The sequence below is a fragment of the Cibotium barometz genome, chromosome 20 (assembly GCF_041138505.1).
Source record: "Cibotium barometz isolate CiBa-2024 chromosome 20, ASM4113850v1, whole genome shotgun sequence".
NCBI classification, from domain to species: Eukaryota; Viridiplantae; Streptophyta; class Polypodiopsida; order Cyatheales; family Cibotiaceae; genus Cibotium; species Cibotium barometz.
Window position 1 is genome coordinate 56457019 of NC_141065.1, and position 22791 is coordinate 56479809.

General features: G+C 49.7%; 1 protein-coding gene across 1 annotated transcript; it reads right to left on the bottom strand.

Moving 5' to 3' along the window:
* Positions 1 to 563: 563 nt before the first annotated feature.
* Positions 564 to 22331, bottom strand: LOC147628065 (uncharacterized). The gene is made up of 4 exons (XM_086815031.1): positions 21971 to 22331; positions 20809 to 21777; positions 20637 to 20684; positions 564 to 1195 (listed from the first exon to the last, which is right to left on the bottom strand). Exons 1-4 carry the CDS (start codon positions 22172 to 22174, stop codon positions 752 to 754), a joined length of 1665 nt encoding a protein of 554 aa, XP_086671157.1. The 5' UTR covers positions 22175 to 22331; the 3' UTR covers positions 564 to 751.
* Between the last annotated feature and the right edge of the window lie 460 nt (positions 22332 to 22791).

Below are 22791 nucleotides of genomic sequence, written 5' to 3' on the forward strand. Positions count from 1 at the left end.
ATATCAAGTAACCAAAAAACAAAAAAAATCATTGAAATCCACATTCCATGGTGTTGATCTTCACAAGAGGCTCAATGCACAGCTTGTCCACAGCATCACCACTGCCCAAATATGAGTTTACTACTGCAGCCCCTTGTTTGCTTGGAAGACCTTACTTCATTACGAGGCTAAAACTGGCTTAGTCTCAGAATTGAGGGAGCATTGACTTCATTACTCTTCTTTTATGTCAACATTCCAGTTCATTTAAAACACATTTGCAACATTCTAAATGCCTTACAAAGCTATCTACTATCTTACCAGTTCTGTGGGTAGTAATATACTAGCATGTCCACTACAATGACCAGCACAAGCTTTCCAATCTTAACATCTTTTACAGGAGACTACTATGGCAACTTCATAAGGTGTTTCTACTTCAAGGAGCTGGGATATAGCCTGTAAAGATCCCATCAGTACACAACTTTACTACTGCAGCTGAAATTTGGGTTTGTAATAGACACACCCACATACACACACACACACACACAATTCAAACACTTCAATTGCAAATATCCGTTTTTAGAAAATTTTGCAGCAAGATGTATCATTTTTCTTGTATTGCCAACAATGCACCTTACATAATGCAGGTCAGCAAGTAAAAATACATGGAATAATCGTTGGGCAGACACACCACCAGACCACTATCATCTCTTTGCTACCAAAAATCAGTTTGAAATTGAAGCATTCAAAAGCAGAATAAAGAAGGCAGTGCTGTTCATCTTAAGCCAAGGCTACCACCCTCATAACTCGATCTGCCAGGTAGCTGACCTCCCTCCACTTGGCTGCTGGCCAATGCGATATTGCCCATTGCTTCTTCTGCCTTCTCCATGGCGTCATTGGCCCCTACAATTGTACTACTGACATTTAGAGCATCTGAGGCGACTTGGCATGGCTCGGATGATAACATGGGTTCATGAGAAAGATGAAGTCCTATGCCGAGCCATGGGTGCAAAAGACATTGGCCGGCAGTTGGCCGCTTTTCAGGTATGAAATCTAGTAAGGGCGAAAGAAAATCGCTGAGCTCCATGGCATCCTGTTGTGAAAATTCATATTTCTCAATTAATACTCTGTCTAATGGCCAGTATCTCAATCTTCTGATGTGTCTCAAGTCCCCATGACGATTGAAGTAGTCCCGGGAATAGCGCCCACCAAGAGCAATCTGCACCAACCACATCAAAAACAACAAAAAATCACCTCTTCAATTCCCAATGAGACATGAGAGCCTGTAACTTAACCAAGATCAGCATGGTAATCATTGGTTGGATACTAGATCCAAAAAGACATCAAGACTAAAATAAACTTGTCCGCATGTCTGCATGCGTGCGTGGGTGAGTGAGTGAGTGAGTGAGTGAGAACGAGTAGCAGAAGACTTAAAACAAATCACATGCACACAGATACCTATCTACCAGTGCTCTGTATTCCCTCCGTGGGTAATGCTCTGTGTAGATGCCAGCCAAACCTATGCATAAGGCTGAAAACGGAACTAAACTGGAAATACCACTGAGCCAAACTTCCCTGACAACCCAGGTAACCTGTCTACAAATGGGTTGCTGGCTGTGCTGTACTTTCGGGGCTGACTTCATCTTGAGGTGTCCTTTATGCAAATTTGAGAAAGTCCCGCTGTTGAGTTTGTAATTACTATTTTTTGGTTCTGTAGTTTAATTTATCAAGTATATGTGCCGTCTCTATTTCCCACGGTTGCCATATCCGTTTCCGAGGGGGGTGCCGTTTCTGTTTCCCTTTCCCATTTCTGGTGACTATGATCAAGACAAACCCCCCTTGCTCTAAGCAAAAGGGTAAAACGGAAAGAACCTTTCTTCTAGCTCGCTGAAGCTCCCGCCCCTCCCTGCTCGCGCTACCTGCACACTTGCGCCCCCCTCATCCTTCGCGCCTCCCCTTGCCCCCCCCCCCCCCCCCCGCCTGCCTTCGCTACTGCGCCGCCCACCCCCTCCCTCGCTGCACTGCCCGCCACCCCTCCTTGCCTTCGCGCCCCCCCCCTCTTCTCGCGCACCTCCCCTCTGCAGCGCCCCGACCCCCCCCCCCCCCTTTTCTTGCTGATTTCCGCCCCTAGGGGGGTTTCTCCTTTTTTCTCCGGCTTTCATCTTCCGCCTCTCTGTGTGCAACTCGGTTCTTGCAGGATCTCCGCTTTCGCCTCGCCTTCGCCATAGCGTCAGACTCTAATGGAGGCTCCTCCCGCCCCGCCTCAGAGGGACTCCCCCGCAGCCCCCTCGCCCGCCCCTGAGGACACCCCCATCAGGGTTTCTCTTTCGCCGGAAGAGGAAGCGAGCCTCACCAGCAGAGGTGGAACGCCTCCAGGCTCATTCCACCATCTGCCATATAGTCGGCACTCGCCCCAGCAGAGGGGAGATCCGAGATCTTCTCCAGGCCCGCCTTCTTGCAGATGTGGGCAAGATCCTGGACGTACAGCTACTGGGCCGTGGACATTACCAGATCGAGTTCGAGACCGCCCAGAGCGTGGCCAAGGTCCTAGCCATGAGTCCCCTTGACATCAGGGGTGCTCGGGCTTTCTTCAGACCTTGGCAGCACAGCTTTGACCCAGTAGCGGCTGAGCAGGGAGAGCACCTTTTCCATGTTACAGTTTGCTTCCCTGGACTCCGCCGGGAGTATCTTCCGCTCCTCTCGAGGCTAGGAGCATTGGTGGGCTCGGTACTAGAGACTGGCCTCACAGCAGCTTCACTGGTGGCCAGAGCAGCTGGGCTACCGTCGATCAAAGTTTTGGTGTCTGACATCTCCTCCCTTCCTAAGGTCATTCAGCTACCTAGGATAGGGGGGGATGGATTGATCAGAGAGTGGAGTTTTCGGGGCTCCCAAACCAGTGCTTCATTTGCAGGCAGGTCAGTCATCTGGCCAAGGCCTGCCCTCGCAGGAGACCCCGACCCTCACCACAGCAGCAGGCCCCTGATGGCCCGCCCACAGATGCGGCTCGGCAGGCTGCCTCCAGGACACCTGCTAAGGCCACAGAGACCTCGGAGTGGCAGCCTGGACAGGGGCGCCGTCGAGGGAGACAGCCACAGCAGCACGCCCAGAGACCACCGCAGCAGCAGCCACAGTCTCAGCATCACTGGGTTCCCGTGAGGAACAGCTTTGCTCCCCTCCAGGAGAAGACCCCTGCAACGACTGAGGACCAGGAGATGCCAGCACCCCCTCCTTCGCCCCCCCCACCCCCGTCCCCTCCCACCCCCTTGCTTCCACCTTCGCCTCCTCCCGTCCCCGCTCCGGTTTCGGCAACGGCTCCCTCTCCACCCCCCTCGCCCCCCCCCCCCCCCCCCCTCCTCCCCCCCCGCCCGCCTCACCTTCTCGGGAGGCCCTGGCAGTCCCCTGGCGTTCACCTGCAATCCGGAGAGCACAGAGCACCGACCTCGCTCAAGCACCACCGAGGAGACCTACCATGCCGATTCGGGCTTCATGGATATCATCTATCCGCAGTCGGCTAAGTCGCCTTGGCATTAGACAGCGCTCGGAGGCTTTTGATTACGCCTTCACACGGCTTTTTGGAGCAGAGGGCCCCCATGAGCCAGCACCCATCCGAGTTCATGTAGTGATACCTCCGGCCCACGGGGAGGAGGCACTTGATTCAACGGTGGCCTTCTCGTTCCCTCTATGTGGCCCATGCGATCGGGAGTGGACTCTAGAGCTCGCTCTTAGCACTTTGAAGACTCAGGCAGTTAAGTTTTCTCATCATATGAGCGATCTGGAGGTGACAGATGTGATAGGCCGACTATGGGAGTTGGCTCATTTTTTCTTGGATCCCGAGAGAGTGGATGCCTCAGGGATTCGTCATTTGGTCGTTCGCATAGTGGTAGACTTAGCACGCGACCCTGGATATGTATGTATACACGAGGTTGCTTTGTCAGAGCAGGAGGCAGTCGCCATGGGCCACAGCACAGGCGCTTGATCCGTGATTCTTGCAGTACACCGGGTGGGCAAATTCGCAGCCGCTCGGATGGGGACTACTCTCCATCCAAGCCGCTTGCGAAGGCCCGCCGTACGACTGGGACAGCATCCACCTCAACAGGCCATCCATGAGGATCATCTCATGGAATGTACAGGGCCTTGGCGGAGCACATTTTATACGCTATCGTGGATGCTTGAGGCAGGAGCTTCAGAGATGCCTGGTTGGTGGCAGCATTGATATTTTGATGATGCAGGAGCACCACTTGGGTGAGAGCAGGATCCGGAGATATGGTTCGGTGATGCCTGGTAGATGGGACACCTTTTGGTCTGCAGGGTTTGGTCCTTTGGGTGGACAGGGAGGAGTATGCATGGTCATTGCATATGTATGGCGGCAGGCCATTGTGGATCGTGGGATCATTGTGCCTGGTAGAGCACAGTATGTCATTCTGAGGATACATGATGAGCTATTGGGCGTGCTCAACGTCTATGCGCCCAACCATGCTAGTGCCAGAGCAGAGTTCTGGACCCAGGTTACGGATGCATTGCCAGAGGCCGCACATTGGTGTGTCGGGGTCAACATGCTTGAGGACCCGGCCGATAGGGTGGGAGGCAGTCATGTTACAGTGCACGGCACGGAGCTTGCAGCTTGGGACCGGTTTTGCATGTCACTGAGGATCACTGATGCATGGCAGCATGGGGCCTTCTCCCGCTCGCAGGACAGTCTTAGTTTCTCTCGGTCGGATCGTCGACAGGGAGGGACTAATCTATCACGGATTGATCGCTTTTATGTGGGCGATTGTAGGGGAGCGAGGGGGCTCCGTTGGCATTCTCGCTGGCACCTCATTTTCAGATCATGCGCCAGTTATCTTGACATTGGAGGAGAGGACACGGGAGCCCAGCTTGCAGTTGAGGATCCCAGAGAGGGTACTTACAGATCCCAGTCTCGCTGAGGACATTGAGAGGATCTGGCATGATAGTCAGTGCTCTGACCAGGATGCAACAGGCCAGTGTGCCCAGGGACTCATTGAGCTCAGCTCTTTTTTACACGCTGCAGCTTTGACACGGCTGGGAGAGATTCGCGAGCGGGAGCATCGGCTGAGACGCAGCCTTGCTTCGCTTCAGCGCCTTCAGGAGCAGCAGCCTCCATGTGAGTGGGTGGCGGCCCAGCTGAGCCAGGCACGCCAGGAGGTTAGAGAGGCAGAGGAGCAGAGACATGAGTTTTACTATCGTCGTCAGGCCTCTCAGTGGACGCAGCTTGGTGATAGAGTGACTGGGGAGTTTTTTGAGATCACTGGACCCCGCCATGCTCGAGCAGGAGTCCGTCAGCTTGGTAGGCCGGATGGATCGGTAGCTACTGAGCCCGGGGAGATCAGAGCCATTGCCACTGCATTCTATAGAGACCTGCTTTCAGCGGAGCCAACCACTGAGGATCGGGATACTTGCATACAGACTGTGTGGGCCCATGTGCAGAGGAGGGTCACAGATCGTATGCGTACAGTTCTTGGTGCGCCTCTTTCAGAGATTGAGCTTGCCGAGGCCTTGAGGGTCCTGCCGCGACATAGTTGCCCAGGGGAGGACGGACTGACGCCGGCCTTTTTTATGCGCTATTGGGACCTTTTGGGGCCAGGCCTCCGCAGGGGCTTTCAGTATGTTTTGGACACTGGGGTGATGCCACAGAGCTTTTCAGAGGGCTTGATCTTTCTTATCCCCAAGGGGGAGGGAGAGTCACATGATATTCGGCATTGGAGACCTATTACGATCCTCAATACTGTCTACAAGGTCTTAGCCAAGGCCTTGAGTTTGAGGATCCAGCCCTTCCTGGGGGAGTTGATTCATGCTACCCAGACAGGATTCGTCAAGGAGCGCAGTATCCTTGACAACATCTTTACTTTCTGGGAGGCGACGGCCCGAGCTAGATTTCTTGGTGAGGACTTGGTCGTGATGCTTCTCGATTTTGAGAAGGCATACGATAGAGTTGATTGGGGTTTCTTAGAGGGCACCATGCTTCGCCTGGGCTTTGAGCCAGGCTGGATTAGAGGGGTGGCGGCTCTGTATTCCACAGCTCGTAGCCAGGTGTTGATTGTAGGAGGACGGGGGCCGAGTTTTGAGCTGACCAAATCAGTCCGTCATGGGTGTCCCCTCGCCCCTTTTCTTTTTCTCTTCTTTGCGGAGGCTATGAGCATGTATTTGACGGCAGAGGAGGTTGGTTTGAGAGGACTCCAGCTCCCAGTCAGGGGGGAGGACCTGCTCGATGCTGAGTTTGCTGACGACACGGGCTTATTTTTGCATGGCCAAGAGGCCAATCTTCTTCGGGCAGAGCAGTCGCTCCAGGTTTTTAGTGCAGCTTCGGGAGCATTGATCAATTGGCGCAAGACAGTGGCCTTTTGGATCAGCAGCGCTCCCACTCCGGCGTGGAGCCCGGACCCCGATTTTAGATGGATTCCTCCTGGCACAGCAGTGCGGTATTTGGGATGCCAGATTGGACTAGATTTGTCACCTGAGCAGCAGATTGCCCCGCTTCTTCTGAGCATTCGGAAGAAGCTTTTGTATTGGAGTACAACTCGACTATCCTTGGCTGGGAGGTGTTAGAAGTCATCTCCTGTCTAGATTTATACACCAGGGCCTTTGTTGTGGGTGTGCCCGCCCTTATGAGGTGTTTTCCCATTTTTCCCCACTCTCCGTATTTTTCCCCTATTTTTTCCCATTTTTCTGAGGCTTGGGAGGGCTGCCAGAGGGTGCCAGGAGCAGTACAGTGCTGGCCGACTGGATGTTTATCAGTCGTGGGCACTCTTACTGCTGGCCGACTGGTTTTGATCAGGTTTTGGCACCAGATAGCTGGCCGACTGCATTTATGCAGTCGTGGACTTCTTTTATCAGTAGTGGGCTTCTCTTATGCTGGCCGACTGCCCTCTAGGGGAGTATATATAGGTCCTCAGCCCCCATACCTCATTTGTATCATATCTCGGGATCTTCTTGTGTATATAGAGCAGAGTTACACGCCTACATCTGTCTCTCTCTTGTGCTGTTTTTCTGCCTGCGTTTTTGCTTTTGCTCTTGTGTTCCCAAATTTGGTCATCATCTCCGCTGCATATTCTGACATGGTATCAGAGCCTAGGCTCTAGATAGGTCTTGGGATTTGTGTGAGCAAGAGGGGGGCTGTTTTGTGGCTGATTGGTGGACTGTTCTGGACTGTTCGGGAAGAGGAGAAGCAAGAGGAAGGCGGGCTGATTTGCTGGACAGCCACTTGCAGGTATCAGTTCTTCTTTGTTCCCACCCACCCACCCTTTTCAGAGTACATCCCCGCTATGGCAGATCTGTTTGAGATGGCCGAGAGACATGTGAAGATCCCGACACTCCCCACGTTTCCGGTGGACCGTCAGTTGGACGGGAGCAACTACGGCATATGGAAGGTGATGATGGAATCCGTTCTGGAATCCTACGATCTCGCCGATTTCGTCGTTGTTGGTGTTCCACGGCCGGAAGTAGAGGAAGGGGAGTTACCGTCAACCCGAAAGGACCGGGAGGCCCAGACGCAGATGTGGGATCGCGTCAACGCCAGGGTCCGTTCGTTTATTTTCCTCAACTGCACACCGCAGGTAACCAATCATGTCAAGCACATGACGCTGGCCAGAGGTATATGGCAGCATTTGGCTTCTCTGTACAACAGGGTATCACCCATGAAGAGGATTTCTTTGGAAGTACAGATGCGGGTTATGAGCCCTGCAAAGTCGGCGACGATGCGGGAGCATATTAACAAGCTGCAGGCTCTTCAGCAGGAAGTTCTCCAGGCTGGGAAGGAGATATCGTCAGAGGACATGGCCATAACGTTGCTGTCACATTTGCCCTCTTCGTACTCAGCATTCTACTCGTCATTGATTACCAGTGGCAGGCTCAGCACCATCACGTGGGAGGAGCTTGTGCCCATGGTCCTGGACCAGGAGGAACGATTCACGAACCCTCCTCAGGGTGGAGGTTCGGAGGCCTTTACTGGCCAACGGTCGAAAGGCCGTAACTCGGGCAAGGGGAAGGCTTCATCGGAGAAGTCTTCTGAGAAGATGTCCGACGCTGACCGCGAGAAACTAAAGGCAGAGAGGACCTGTAATGATTGTGGCGAGAAAGGCCACTACTGGAGGCAGTGTCCCAAGCGGAAGACCGAGAAGGGTGAAGACTCCTCAGCAATCATGAAGACTCCGGCTTTTGTGCACCTGGAGGTGATGGACACCGATGCTTCATTTTCTTCAGGCAGGGAGGAGATTGGAGGATTCTCCGCAATGGATACTCGGGAGTGGATTCTCGACAGTGGTGCTTCCAGGCACATGACTCCTTCCCGTTCCGGTTTACAAGATCTCTGCAGGCTTTCTGGTCATATTCTTACTGGGGATACGTCCACTATCCCAGTTCACAGTGAGGGCAGGATGGAGATAGTTCCCGATGGCAGAGGGGGGAAGCATTCCTCCCAGGTGTTGTATGTTCCGGCACTTGGTTTTCATCTGTTGTCAGTGCATCAGGTTTGCAAGACTGGCGTACGGGTGGAGTTTGATGAGCATCCGGGACAAAGCAACAGGCCAAGTGGTTTGGGAAGGCGGAGTGGAGAATGGAGTCTACAGGCTTTCAGCACTCTCTCTCCCAGGTCCTCAGGATTGTGATGAGTGGCAGTCTGGTAATGGCTACTCAAGTGTGGATACGCTGCAGGTGCGAGCTTTTCGAGACCAGGTGGTGGATAGCTTACCAGTAGATGGCAGCAGTTGGCAGGAACTTTCCAGTACTGAGGTTGGTAGTTCTTGTGTTCGTGAGTCAGAGGAAGCTGAACAGGTCACTTATGCTCTGATGTCTCGTCGTGTTCGGGACATAGAACTTCCAGTAGTTGAGGATGTTCTTTCCACAGGGACCTTTCGGAAAGCCAGGCAGGTGGCAGGTGCTTACTTGCAGCAGGAGGTGGTTTCTCCAGGCTTTGTGGTTCCGGATTCAGAGGGGGTGGTTGACAGGTTTCAGAAGGCCTTGCGTGGTCTTCAGAAGGTTTCCAGGACTTGTTTGTGCATCGTAACAGGTGTTGATCCTTGTGAGCAGTGTGATGTCTCTATTACTCAGAAGCTGTATGGTTCATTGATCTGGTTGATGGACACCAGATTGGACGGGAGCTTCCTGATGAGGCAGTTGAGCTCTTGGTTGCAGATGTCTCTTTGGGAGGCAGGATTGCGTTTCCTGTGGTTTCTGCGGCATGCGAAGGATCATGGACTCTTGTACACAGGAGGGGGATTGTTGGATGGAGTCCGACTCCACGCTTGGAGTGACTCGGTTTGGGGAGGAGATCCGGACACGAGGAGATCTACTTATGGCCCAGGAGCAGTTTTACGGAGCAGGAGGAGGTTACATGGCAGGTTTGGGCTTCCACTGCAGGAACCCATGGTCATCCAGAGGCACTTTGTTCGTGAACAGATTGTTGCTGATGACATCTTGCTGGAGTTCTGTTCGACGGAGGACAGTACGGTGGACCTCTTCACGAAGTCGCGCTCAGGATTTGCTCAGGCGGCACCCCAGCTCCCAGTGGTTGGTCACACAGCCAGGAGCTGAGAGGGGGTGTTAGAAGTCATCTCCTGTCTAGATTTATACACCAGGGCCTTTGTTGTGGGTGTGCCCGCCCTTATGAGGTGTTTTCCCATTTTTCCCCACTCTCCGTATTTTTCCCCTATTTTTTCCCATTTTTCTGAGGCTTGGGAGGGCTGCCAGAGGGTGCCAGGAGCAGTACAGTGCTGGCCGACTGGATGTTTATCAGTCGTGGGCACTCTTACTGCTGGCCGACTGGTTTTGATCAGATTTTGGCACCAGATAGCTGGCCGACTGCATTTATGCAGTCGTGGACTTCTTTTATCAGTCGTGGGCTTCTCTTATGCTGGCCGACTGCCCTCTAGGGGAGTATATATAGGTCCTCAGCCCCCATACCTCATTTGTATCATATCTCGGGATCTTCTTGTGTATATAGAGCAGAGTTACACGCCTACATCTGTCTCTCTCTTGTGCTGTTTTTCTGCCTGCGTTTTTGCTTTTGCTCTTGTGTTCCCAGATTTGGTCATCATCTCCGCTGCATATTCTGACAGGAGGGTGGTGGTGGCAAATCAGGTGCTGTTAGCGACCATGTGGTACATTACGTCTTGCTGGATCTTTTCGAGCTCTTGTATCAGCCAGGTGCAGAGGCTGATCAGGAACTTTCTTTGGTCTGGGCGGGACGGTCAGCCAGCCCGGGCAAAGGTTGCATGGGCAGTTATTACACTTCCGCTGGCTCGGGGAGGCTTGGGCATTATAGATCCAGTCGATCAGAGTAGAGCCTTATTGGGGAAGCTTATTGTTCGGGGGCTGCTTCCAGGCGCAGATGATGTAGAGAAAACCTGAATTAGGGTTTAGAGTTCATTCATGGGAGACATACACAGAGAAGCAAGGGAGAGAGAGAGAGAGTTGTGGGGATAAGTCAACTCATGAAAAGCATGAGTGTGTGACTCCCCTATCACACATGTATATTGCACTAGTACACATAGTGCACTTAGTACATTAAAAGTACTAAGTGTACTATGTACTATAACTTATGGGCTTGTACACACTATAAGGGTGGGCATAACGCCTTTACCCCAACAACCTCCCACTTAAAGGCAAAGTGCCCTTAAGTAAAGGAAAAGAAAAAATCAGCATGTACATGATAATATACAAGGCCATATCAAGGCTGAAACTGGCCTCATCCAATGCCCATCAAGTGTCTGCAATGAGCAAACCGCTCCGGAGGCAAACTCTTTGTCAACAGATCAGCCGGGTTGTCATCCGTATGAATCTTAACAAGCTGAATTTGCTTGTTCTCTATCACCTCTCTGATGAAGTGATACTTCACATCCACATGCTTCGTCTTTGCATGAAAGACAGGGTTCTTTGCCAACTGGATGGCACTCTGACTGTCACAATGCAACAATGGAATATCCCCTGTATAGCCCAAATCAACCACTAACCGAGATAGCCATAATGCCTCCTTGCAAGCCTCTGTGGCTGCAATATACTCGGCTTCTGTAGTAGATAAGGCAGTGCACTTCTGCATCCTGGATATCCATGACACAGCACCTCCTGTGAATGTAAACACATAACCGGTAGTAGACTTCCGGTTATCTGGATGACCGGCATAATCCGAATCCGTGTAACCATGCACTAATGCATCCTGTTTGCCAAAGCAAATGCACAAATCCTGTGTGCCCTTCAGGTATCTCATGACACCTTTCACTGCTTCCCAATGCTTCTTGCCAGGGTTGGCCATGTATCTAGAAACCACTCCCACTGCAAATGCAATGTCCGGCCTAGTAGCAACCATGGCATACATGAGACTGCCACAAGCTGAAGCATACGGAATCTTGGCCATATCAGCCCTGTCTCTATCTGACTGTGGGCTGTCCATAGCACTGAGTTTCACATATGGAGGCAAAGGAGTACTAGCTTTCTTCCCCCCGTCCATATTAAACCTCTGCAAGACTTTGCCAATGTATTCCTTCTGAGACAAATACAACACATGCTGATTTCTGTCCCGAAGTATCCGCATACCCAAGATGTGATTTGCATCACCCAAATCCTTCATATCAAAGGTTTCATGCAGCCTCTTCTTCAAAGCATCCATCTCTTTACGAGATTTCCCGGCAATCAACATATCATCAACATACAAAATGAGAATCAAGAGACTGCCATCCAAAGCTTTCTTGGTGTACAAGCAGTGATCTATGTCACTTCTCCTGAATTTCTGAGATTTCATGAATGTATCAAATTTATGATACCATTCTCTTGGTGCCTGTTTGAGCCCATAAAGACTCTTTTTCAGCTTGCATACAAGCTTTTCCTTCCCACTTACTGCATAACCCTCTGGCTGCTGCATATATATCTCCTCATGGAGATCACCGTGAAGAAAAGCAGTCTTCACATCCATCTGAATCAAGTCCAGATCATCATGCGCAACCAAAGCCAACACAGCTCTAAGTGTGGTCATTTTGACCACTGGAGAGAAGATCTCCTCAAAGTCCACACCATATTCTTGCTTGAAGCCCTTAGCCACTAACCTGGCTTTGTATCTTGGCTTTGCATCTGGTGCAACTTCCTGTATACCCACTTGCATGGCAAAACCTTCTTGCCTGCAGGCAAAGGCACCAACTTCCAAGTTCCATTTTTGTGCAGAGAATCCATCTCTGACTTCATGGCACGCTCCCATAGAGCTTTGTCTGCCCTCTGTAAAGCCTCTTTATAACATGAGGGCTCCCCACAGTCAGTGAGCATCAAGTAGTCAACCCCTCGAACAAACCTGTCAGGGACTCTGGAGGGTCTTGTGGACCTCCGTACCCAATGACCATCATTTGCAGGTTGCTGTCCAGCCTGCATATCACCCATTGGTGGCTCCTGTTCCATGCCATAAGGCTGAAAAATCATGCCCGGTATATCCTCTAACTGTGGTATATCCATAGGGATATCTTCTGCCATATCTGGCTGTCCATTTGGACCATTTTCAGCACCATTTAAGGGCTGGTTTTCCTGCTGTAATGGCTGATTTACAGCCCTTTGTTGTTGTCCATGATGTCCATCATCATCAAAGATGACTCTGCTAGGCTCCTGTTGCCTTGCAGGCTCCTTATACATGCATGTTTCATCAAAAATGACATCATTGCTGCGTATGATCTTTCTATTCATGGGATCCCAAAGTCTATACCCCATTTCACCTTTGTCACCATATCCTAGGAATATGCATTTGTGAGACTTTGGATCAAGTTTGGTGCGCATTTCCCTGCGTATGTGCACGTACGCAACGCAACCAAACACTCTCAAGTGCTTGTATGACGGAGGCTTCCCTGTCCATACTTCTTCTGGCACTTTCCCACCAAGCCTCGTGTTAGGTGACCTGTTTATAAGGTGAACGGCTGTCATAACAGCTTCAGCCCAAAAACCATGAGGTAATGCAGCATGTGACAACATAGAACGGACCTTCTCCTGAATGGTCCTGTTCATCCTCTCTGCTGTCCCGTTTTGTGGAGGATCATAAGGAGTAGAGAGCTCCCTCTTGATGCCTTTAGCATCACAAAAGTCCTGAAACTGTTTGGACGTATACTCTCCACCATTGTCGGAACGCAGAGCCTTCAGTGTTTTGCCAGTTTGATTCTCAACATGAGCAACAAACTTCTGAAACACTGAGAATGTATCACTCTTCAAACGAAGAGGATAGACCCACACCTTGCGTGTGGCATCATCAATAAAAGACACAAAATATTTTGCCCCTCCCAAAGAAAGCTGAGGCATCTCACATACATCTGTATGCACAAGCTCTAACTGAGCATCTTTCTGTCCAAGAGCTTTCTTGTGGGGGCACTGTAGTTGCCTACCATATATACAATGCTCACAAAACTGAAAACTTGAAAACTTTAGAGAAGGCAAGTAACCCAAACGAGACAATTGCTCCATTCCTTTGACACTCATGTGTCCCAACCGGCTATGCCACATAGAGATTTCCGGCAGCTCGGTTGCATTTACATTAGCATGGTGACAAACACCTGCATGCATAAAGTAAAGAGTGTCCACCTTAGAGCCTCTGGCAACAACCAGTGAGCCCTTACTAATTTTCCACTTTCCACTACCAAATGTGGTAACATAATCAGCATCATCAAGCTGTCCAGTAGAAAGCAGATTCTTCTTGATCTCAGGCACATGCCTGACATCATGGAGCATAAGCTGTGAGCCATCTGAAAATACAAGCCTCACATCACCTCTGCCAAGAATTTTGCATGCATGGTTATCACCCAAATAAACCACTCCTTCATTGCCAGCAGTGTACCTGACAAACAAGTCTCTGCAACCTGTGACATGAAAGGAGGCACCTGAATCAATGATCCATGAGTGCATACCATGACCACCTGTAAGAAGTGAATGGGCATCAAGTGAAGACGTAAAGAGGACCTCATCCTCACTGCCACCTGCATGTGACACATTGATTTCTTCGATCTTGACTCCACTTTTGCCCTTTGGCTTTACATCTTTGGCTTCGTCTTTCTCTTTGTCTTTGCCTTTTCCCTTTTCTTTTTGATCATTTTTCCATTTGTAGCATTGCTTTTTAATGTGTCCCTTTTTGCCACAATAATGGCATTCCAAATCCTTTTTGGAGCGAGACTTGCTCCTTCCCCTTTCTTGGCTTTTCCCCCTTTGCTGGGATCTCCCACGTGCATTCATTGCATTAGACTTGCCAACAGAGTTGTTTTTCCTGTTCATCTCTTCTTGAAGAAGAGCACCCTCAACATCTGCATATGACAGCATAGCATTCGAATTGCTAGTGGCTGTCCTGAATGTGTCCCAACTCTCTGGCAAAGTGCATAACAAAAAGGTGGCTTTGAACTCATCGTCCATTGCCAACTTTTGATTGATGACCTGGCTGACAATACCATTAAACTCATTTAAATGGGCTGTCATAGACGCCCCTTCCTTCATCTGAAGGCCTATGAGTTTCTTCAACCAATACACTTTGCTTGAGGCACTTTGTTGGGCATACAAGTCCTGCAATCTCTGCCACATTCCCCAAGCTGTCTTCTCTTCACGAATGCTGAAAAGTAATGAGTCTGACACAGACAACATGATAGTAGATCTTGCCAGCTCATCCATATCTTCCCACTCTTCAGCTGTAAGAGAAGCGGGCATCACACCCCTTTCTTTGATAGGCTTGTGCTGCTTTTTCTGGAGCAACACATTGTAGCACTGGGTTTGCCAAATATCATAATTCTGCGAGCCTTCAAGCTTTTTGATGTGAAGCAATGAAGAGCTCTCACCTGTGGTTGCCATAGCAATATGCAACCTTTAATGCCTGACTCCCTGCAAATGTGCAAACACTGCACCCAAGATGTGCAAACACTGCACCCAAAGCACACAAAGTGCTCACAAATGTTCTCCCAAGCTTTATCTCCCACTGCGGAAGCAAGAATGCAACTTTTCTCCCACTTTTTGTGATGAAAACACCAAAATCTGGTTGCTGCAGATTTTGGACAGCACCTTAAATGTGCTCTTTTGCCCTTCCAAAGTACTGTACAACAGTACTAATTGCTTACAAATGATGTACCAAACCTGTACCGGCAATTTCAGCAGCTGAATTTGAACCTTTTGATCACTCAAAACAGTGTACAGCCATGCCAAAACATGCACAAAGCTGTGCCAAATCTGTACCAGCAGGTACAATAGCAATAAATGCTCTCCTGGCTGTCCAAATGAGTGAAAATCAGACTTTTACAGTCCTGTACACTGCATAAAACAGTCCCGAACAGAAATTGGGCAAAAGCCCCTTGACTGCAAGCTGATTTCTGAGGATTCAAGACATAAATGTCTTGCCTGCTGCTTTGCCAAGCTCAACAAGCATACAAACTTGAAAAGCCCCTTGATTTGAGATCAATTTCTGATCATACATGGTACATTGACGCACATAAAGGCATCCAGAGTGTTCACGATGCTTCCCCCTGGCCACATATACATCCAATACATGAAAGCCCCTTGATTTACAGGCACATTGAGTGCTTGTAAGGCATCAGCACATTATCCACAGCATCAAATGCGATTGCCTGCATGCAAATCAACTCAATCGGCACAAAAGCCCCTTGATTTGCACTGCAATTTGCTGCAATTTTGCCCAAATGTGCGATTTTTCACATCATACAGCATGTATGAGTGCTTAATTGCACATTTACATCAAAAGCCCCAAATTTCGACATCCAATTTCCTGCAAATTGATCCTGATTTGACCAATTTCCTGCAAATTGATCCTGATTGTGACCAATGTCACCCAATTTTGCCAATTTTGCTCAAAATTGAGCAATTGGGCACCTGTACCTGCTCAATTGATTTAATTGATAAGAAATTCGCAAAAATTAGAGGCAAATACCTCTGAAATTTCTGATTTTTTTTTTTGAGTTTCTTGACTTGCAGGCTGAGATTCAGTTGTTGCAGGAGAAAGGGGGGGAGCACGTGTTGATGGAGATGCGCCTACTGTGCTGCACACCCACGCTGCTGGCTGCCTACGCTTAGCTTCTGGGCTGGTGCTGCCGGGTGCTGTTCAACATTCTGCAGCCGGCGCTGAACCAGATCAGCAAGATGAGGTCGTCGAAGGAGTTAGTAGGCGCCGTAGGCCTGGGTGCAGCGGCGTCGACGCTATTAGTTGCGAGCGCTGGTGTTCTTCTTCGCTCGCCTACCTACCAGCTACCGTCGAGTCAACGTTGCCGCCTCCGCCTAGTGGCTTGCGCTACACGCGTTGCTGCCTTCGCCGCTTGCGCTACACGCGTTGTGTGTTCGCCCGACTACGCTCACGTATTGCTGCTGTTCGCTTCACTCGCCTAGCGCCTATACGCCCAGCGCTTATGCGCTTTGCCTTGCGACCAGTTGATGTAGGCGCCTGACATCTCCAGTTGCCTTGCGACCAGTTGATGTAGGCGCTTTGCCTTGCGACCAGTTGAGAAATGAGCACCTGGCAGAAGCGTTTGCTTTGCTGCTGCCTTCGTTCACGCCCAGCACTCAGCTAACAGAGGTTTCTTTGCTCGATCAAACAGAGAGGACGGGTCTGCTCCAGCTCCAGCTCTGATACCAGTTGATGTAGAGAAAACCTGAATTAGGGTTTAGAGTTCATTCATGGGAGACATACACAGAGAAGCAAGGGAGAGAGAGAGAGAGAGTTGTGGGGATAAGTCAACTCATGAAAAGCATGAGTGTGTGACTCCCCTATCACACATGTATATTGCACTAGTACACATAGTGCACTTAGTACATTAAAAGTACTAAGTGTACTATGTACTATAACTTATGGGCTTGTACACACTATAAGGGTGGGCATAACGCCTTTACCCCAACAGCAGAGCCGTGGAAAGAGCTTCTCTTGTAGCGGCTGCAGGCTCAGGCCCCCCCAACAGGGGGCACTTGGGCACCAGAGATTCGCTGGATCTTCATAGAGATGAGGAGGACAGGCCTCAGTAGAGGATGGGAGGACAGATTTGCTTTGAGCATCCTGAGAGCTTGGGAGCTGCTGAGACCGGGGCTCTCTCAGCGACCTCCTTCTTGTGTTGAGGAGCGGACCAGACAGCCGCTCATCTGCAGCCGAGCGGTTCGCACAGAGCAGGGTCATATGCTGGGTTCTCGGCCTCGTCTAGCCTAGGGACCTTTAGCGGCAGGCCCAGCACGTAGTTTTGGAGACTGGCAGGCCTTCTGCAGTCTCCCAGAGGAGATCCAGGTGGAGAGGCTGAGTCACTTCAGAGGGGGGTTGATTATGAGGGATGATATTCAGGAGGCACTCACAGAGGAGTGGTTCACGCCTTTCGAGATAGCGGCCCCACGGTGGATGGGAGCCTTTACACAGTTGGAGATCCTGATTGCTGTCAGAGCTTGCACTGAGGATGGCAGATGCCTCTACTATGAGATTCAAGATGAGGGCAGACTTCAGAGAGTGGAGGTGGAGTCGCCTTTGGTTGCAAAGTGCACCTTTCAGAGGATACGGGTAGTGGCCACCGCTTCTCGGAAGTGGCATATTGACCCCGACATTGCAGATGTGCTCCCGGATTGGCGCATATGGGCATATGCAACGCGCCCCTTGGCCCGGCTACAGTGGGACCCTGGGGAGTACGAGTGGCATGATCCTTATGCATCCCTTGAGGCCACAGAGATCACCTTTTTCCAAAATACTGTTCGGCTGGGACGGCATATTTTGACGGCGAGGAGGACGGTATCTCCAGCTGCAGCGGGGCACTGGCGGCTACAGGGACTCTCACAGGAGTTCTTGGAGGATTTTTGGGCTCGGCTTTGGGCTAGTCGACAGGCCCACAGGATCTAGACTTTCCAGTGGGGCTGGTCGCACACAGGGGCTCAGCAGTTGGCTCCTGGCTTGTTTACAGCGGTCTTTCGGCAGCCTGCGTCCGATGCGGCCACCCTATGGAGACACAGAGACATTGCCTATGGGATTGCCCTCAGGCGCAGCAGATTTGACTGAGGATGCTACGTATTCTGGCCCCCCTCTCTCCAGAGGGTATGTTTACATGGGGTGCCACTGCTTGGTCGACTTCGTCAGGGCCTGCTATGGGCTATGAGATGGAGCAGGACAGTCAGGCCATCAGATTCATTAGGGGCCAGCCTCGCCTAGTTCCGTCACCAGATTTCTCGTCCGCCAGCTGGACACAAGAGAAGGATTTACGATAGGAGCTCCTCAGCAGCCTCACCATCGGAGGGTCCGGTGTTTCACGGCCTTTGAGGGGAGACTGGAGCCACCAGCACAGACTGTACGGGGGATCTGGCAGGAGTTGATCCACACCCTACGAGGACAGTATGACCGCATCCGGGGCGACTCGGATGAGGCGATCTTGCGGCGCCAGGTCTTTCACACCACCTGGCGCAGCGGCCCCTTCTATACCTTACACACGGGATCCCCCCGTTGGCATTACAAGCCACCTGTTTGGCTGTTCCCCCCTCCTATTATATGATTTAGCCCCTCAGTCCTTTGTACTGATGCTTGTATTTTGTAGCACCTAGGGAGAGTCTCCTGGGCTGCCTTGCTGTATTCACTGCTCTGTTTCTCTTATGAGCAAGAGAGATCTTTTGTAGCCCTACGAGCGTTTTTATATAACTAATGAAAGGATCTTTTCTCGGAAAAAAAAAGGGTAAAACGGAATGATAAGAGCATTACAAAAGGGAACACACACAAAACATTTAATTCAGATTTTAGGGGACTTCCTTTACAAACCCATGACTCAAACAAAATGGAAAAAATATCATTTCAGAAGTTTAAAAGCTTCCCCTTGAACACATGACAATGAGAGTAGTCTCTTACGACGACGTTTCCATGCCAATGCCAATGCAGATTTTGTTGTGAAAGGCAACGGTGCCCTATTGCAGATGCGTGGACCTTCCATGGCACTGCAGCAGCTCCAACTTAGTGTAGGAGGCTTGATTTTGAAAAAAGCACCAAATTCTATAGATGCAAAGGCTTCAATTTGATGGTTTTGTCCATATTTCAAAAAAGCTATTTGTCCCCTTTCACATGATGCCTATTGATGTAAATGAATGTAGTGAATGACCTCAGGCACTACAAACCTGATTGACCAAGATGCATATAGTAGATGGTGTGGCGAGCTAATTTGCAAGCCAACCGAGTGTCCTCCTCCTGGCAGCTCCTGAGCCTTGCATTTTTCTCCTTCAGGCTAAGATGATGTGCATTTTTGCATAAACGCTGCTGTGGGCTGAATCATGATGAGAGATGGCTGTTGAAACTTAGGATTTTACCTTCCGCGATGTACCTGCAGTTGGCTACCCAAGAGAACTGCCCTGTTGGCTGCATTTAAGGCTGCAAGCCACCCTAAAGTGTGTTTTGCATTTTGCACTAGGGCATAGTTGGAACAACAGATGGACCTCTATTTCCACGCGTTAATGGCTATTAGACCTACCCAAGTACATGCTTGTATAGGCATCAAGCCTTATCTTTTGACCAAAACCTAATAAAGATTGTTCACACCCAAAGAGGGTGTTCACACCAACTAACTCCGAAATACCCAACATGGCAGTACTTTGTACCACCTACACAGTGCAGCCAATATACAGCAGCTTTGTAAGCTTCTCCACAATGTCTAGGGCGCACAGCGCATGTCCATAGTGTGGCCTGGCCACAAACTTGCACCTATTGCCCCTCTTGCACATGACCTCATGTACAGATCTGTAAAGCCTGTGTACAGCCCCTAGGGCTCTTGAACATTCTGTATAGCCTGTTCACAGGCCCATACTACCCTAGGGTAGCACCCAAAAGTTTCATGCCTTGCTTACGCATGTATCTTGGACACTGGATTGATCAAACCTACTTGCACCACCAAAAAACAACCACCAAACATGACAAACGAGCACCTGCATTTTCACAAAAGTTCCATAAATTCAGCAGCATCATCTTCCCTCTCTCAAGCCAAGCTTTTCTCCCTTCCAGCCCGGGCACATACTGCCCTCACCCCCCTCCCCCCCTCCTCTTTAAGGATCTCGGAAGCTACACGAAACAATCCCTTGGATAGATCAAAATATCTTAGCGACAGAATCACTTCTGCCTCCTTTGAGATTTCCATTGGTGGCTTCATACCAACAAGCCTAGCTCTGATACCAATGCTAAGACCACATCATGTAAACCACCTTTGGTTAGCCAAACAAAGAAACGTAAGGACACTCGCATCTAGCTCACCGCCTAACCATAGAGCCATTCAGGCTCACCCCCAAACTGGAGATTAGAAGCATCTAGAGACTTGGGTCCACATGCAAAGCCCTGCTGTCCTGTACCACTAGCACACCCCCCTCTGATCTGAGCACGGAGTGCCTAGAGTCTAGGTATAAGAAGCTCTCTTTCAACTGACTCAATAACTCACTTCCGTACTCCACCCAATAACCAAGTGTCATAAATAGTCCAAGCCTCTAAAAATTGCTAGACCTCCCTGTTTAGATGCCCAAACCCATCCCCCTGTTAACCCTACTGGGGCCTCTCAAGATGTAACAGTTGGGATCTCTAAATGAAGGGGATACCCCCAACTATTTCATATGCCCTTAAAAAGAATGATAAAAGTCAATTAACATGTGTAGCACCTAGGTGCGTGTGTGCGTGTTGAGGGATTGGAAAGAGCACGCCCGGTTTGGGAGGGAAGGGTCACTACCTTTTTCGGCATGCGGCCCAAAAGCTCCATCATTAAGGCCAAATGATCCTGAAAAGAGAAGCACAACATGTATTAGAGAGGAATAGATTCTATGCCCAAGCAACCATCTTGGTATCTTCTAATCCAACAAGGTCCTATTCACGGTCAAATACCAAACTTTGCCAATACATACCTCATCACGGTCAAAGTCATCACCACTGCGTGGATCAAACAAGAAATCACCAGTTGCAAGCTCAAACACAATGCAGGCAAATGACCACATATCAGCTGATGTAGAATACTTGGCACCAAGTAAGACCTCTGGACAGCGGTATTGTCGTGTCTGTATGTCATTCGTGAACTGCTTGTATGTCCAGCATGCATTGCCCAAGTCCACTATCTTACAATGAAGATCTAGAGAGCCAAGGTCTCTCTTGGGCAAAGAGTGAGCCTCCTTTTTGCGCGCCTTCTCAGGACGGGGTGCAATCCGACCCTCTGAGCTTTCTCCAAATTGACCGATAAAATCCCGAGACTCCTCATTAACTAGGCTAGTGGCATCAGACTCACCCTTGTCCACCTCACCATTTCCATGCTGAAAGCTCCCACTCTTCTCCATCTCATTTTCAAGTGCATTTGCACCAGCCTTTTTTGCCCTCTGCTTTAGCTTCTTCTTCTGGTTTTTTGTCAGGCCAGACAGACCACTACCCTTGGCATTCTTGGGGTTGGAAGAGAACCCTAACTTCTCTCCAGTGTTACCTAGCAACGGCCCTTCACTTGTATTCTGAGGATCTTTCTCTGAATCAATTGAAGTGCGAAGCAGAATATTCTCAGGTTTCAAGTCAGTGTGTATGATGGACAGCTGACAGTGCAGATAATCTAGCCCAACCAGTACATGATAAGATATACGCTTAACCATCTGTAATGGAAGACCCTTGTAATCATAACTCTTGATCAATGTCAAAAGGTTGTCTCCTAAGTATTCAAAAACCATGCACACGTGATGCCCATTCGGCCCACTGTGCTTGAAGTTGTCCAGCAGCTTCACAACACTCTTTGTATCATCTGGATCACCGGCAGCAATCTGCTTTAGGATTGCAATTTCTTCCATGGCTGCCTCCGTGTAATGCTGTGCACTTTTTTGAACCTTGAGTGCTACATATCTCTGCAGCAGCACGAGAAGCATAGCAAGGGAATCAATGAGCACAACATCTATATAACTTCAACCCTGCCCGTGCAACAGGCGGGGAGTTGGGCGGGCAAGTTGTCTGTCCATCCCTGATGGGCGGCCTGAATGGGCCCATCCCAGCTTGAGCTGCACCATTTATCTAGATCTGTAACAAACAAGAAAATCATACCTTTTGTTGCACGTCCCAAGCAAGCCAAACAGTGGAGAAATGGCCCCATCCCAGCTTGCGCTGCACCACATACCGCCCGGCCTTGAAGGCATCTCCGACACGCACAGCATGGTAGCCGCCGCGGCGGTAGTCCTCTGTACCCTCATCTTCCGACTCTGAAAATTCAGAGCTGTCTGTGTGGGGTGCCGACTCCGTCCCCGCCATAGCTGCCTCCCTGCTGCAAGGTTGCCTTTGATTATTTCAACATGTGCGGCAACGACAAGAAGCCATAGCTCAAGGTCTAATGTTATGAAGAACGAACTATAAGCTTATTGTATTGATTAGCTAATCGACCGCTTAAGGCGACCGAGGGTTTTCTTAGCATTGTTGTTAATTGACATGGGCAATTATATATATGTGCAATCAATTTTAAGGTTAGAGCTTTTCTTGTGATTCTAATGTGGTGTGAAAGACCAAACTGCTTTTTTTCATGTAAGACGATTAGGGGTGTGTCCCCTTATGTCACCTTCCCTATTTAGTTGAGGAGTTCGGCCTAGAGAACTTTGTGAGAAGTACATCACCAATAAAATGTCATGTTGTAATTCAAGAGTGTGCTTTTTCTCATACATTTACAAATTCATCCTCTCGCATGCATCTCCTTAGCTTATATAGTCGTTTAGCTCAATTAGTAAGGTGGAGCTAGCTTGATAAGCTGATGTATCTTATCCTTATTCAATGAGCGTTCTCGCAAAAAACCATGTGATATGTCATTGCTCCATTTATGTCACGGCCTTTATGGCACTTGGAAAATAAATTCTAATTCTCAAGCACAAAAATTAGAG

Coding starts and splice junctions, on each gene's coding strand:
- LOC147628065 (XM_086815031.1), bottom strand. CDS start 22,174: ATGGCGGGGACGGAGTCGGCACCCCACACAGACAGCTCTGAATTTTCA. Junction 20,685..20,808: donor ATGACTTTGACCGTGATGAG/GTATGTATTGGC, acceptor TTCTCTTTTCAG/GATCATTTGGCCTTAATGAT. Junction 1,196..20,636: donor TGGGCCGCATGCCGAAAAAG/GTAGTGACCCTT, acceptor TGGTTGGTGCAG/ATTGCTCTTGGTGGGCGCTA.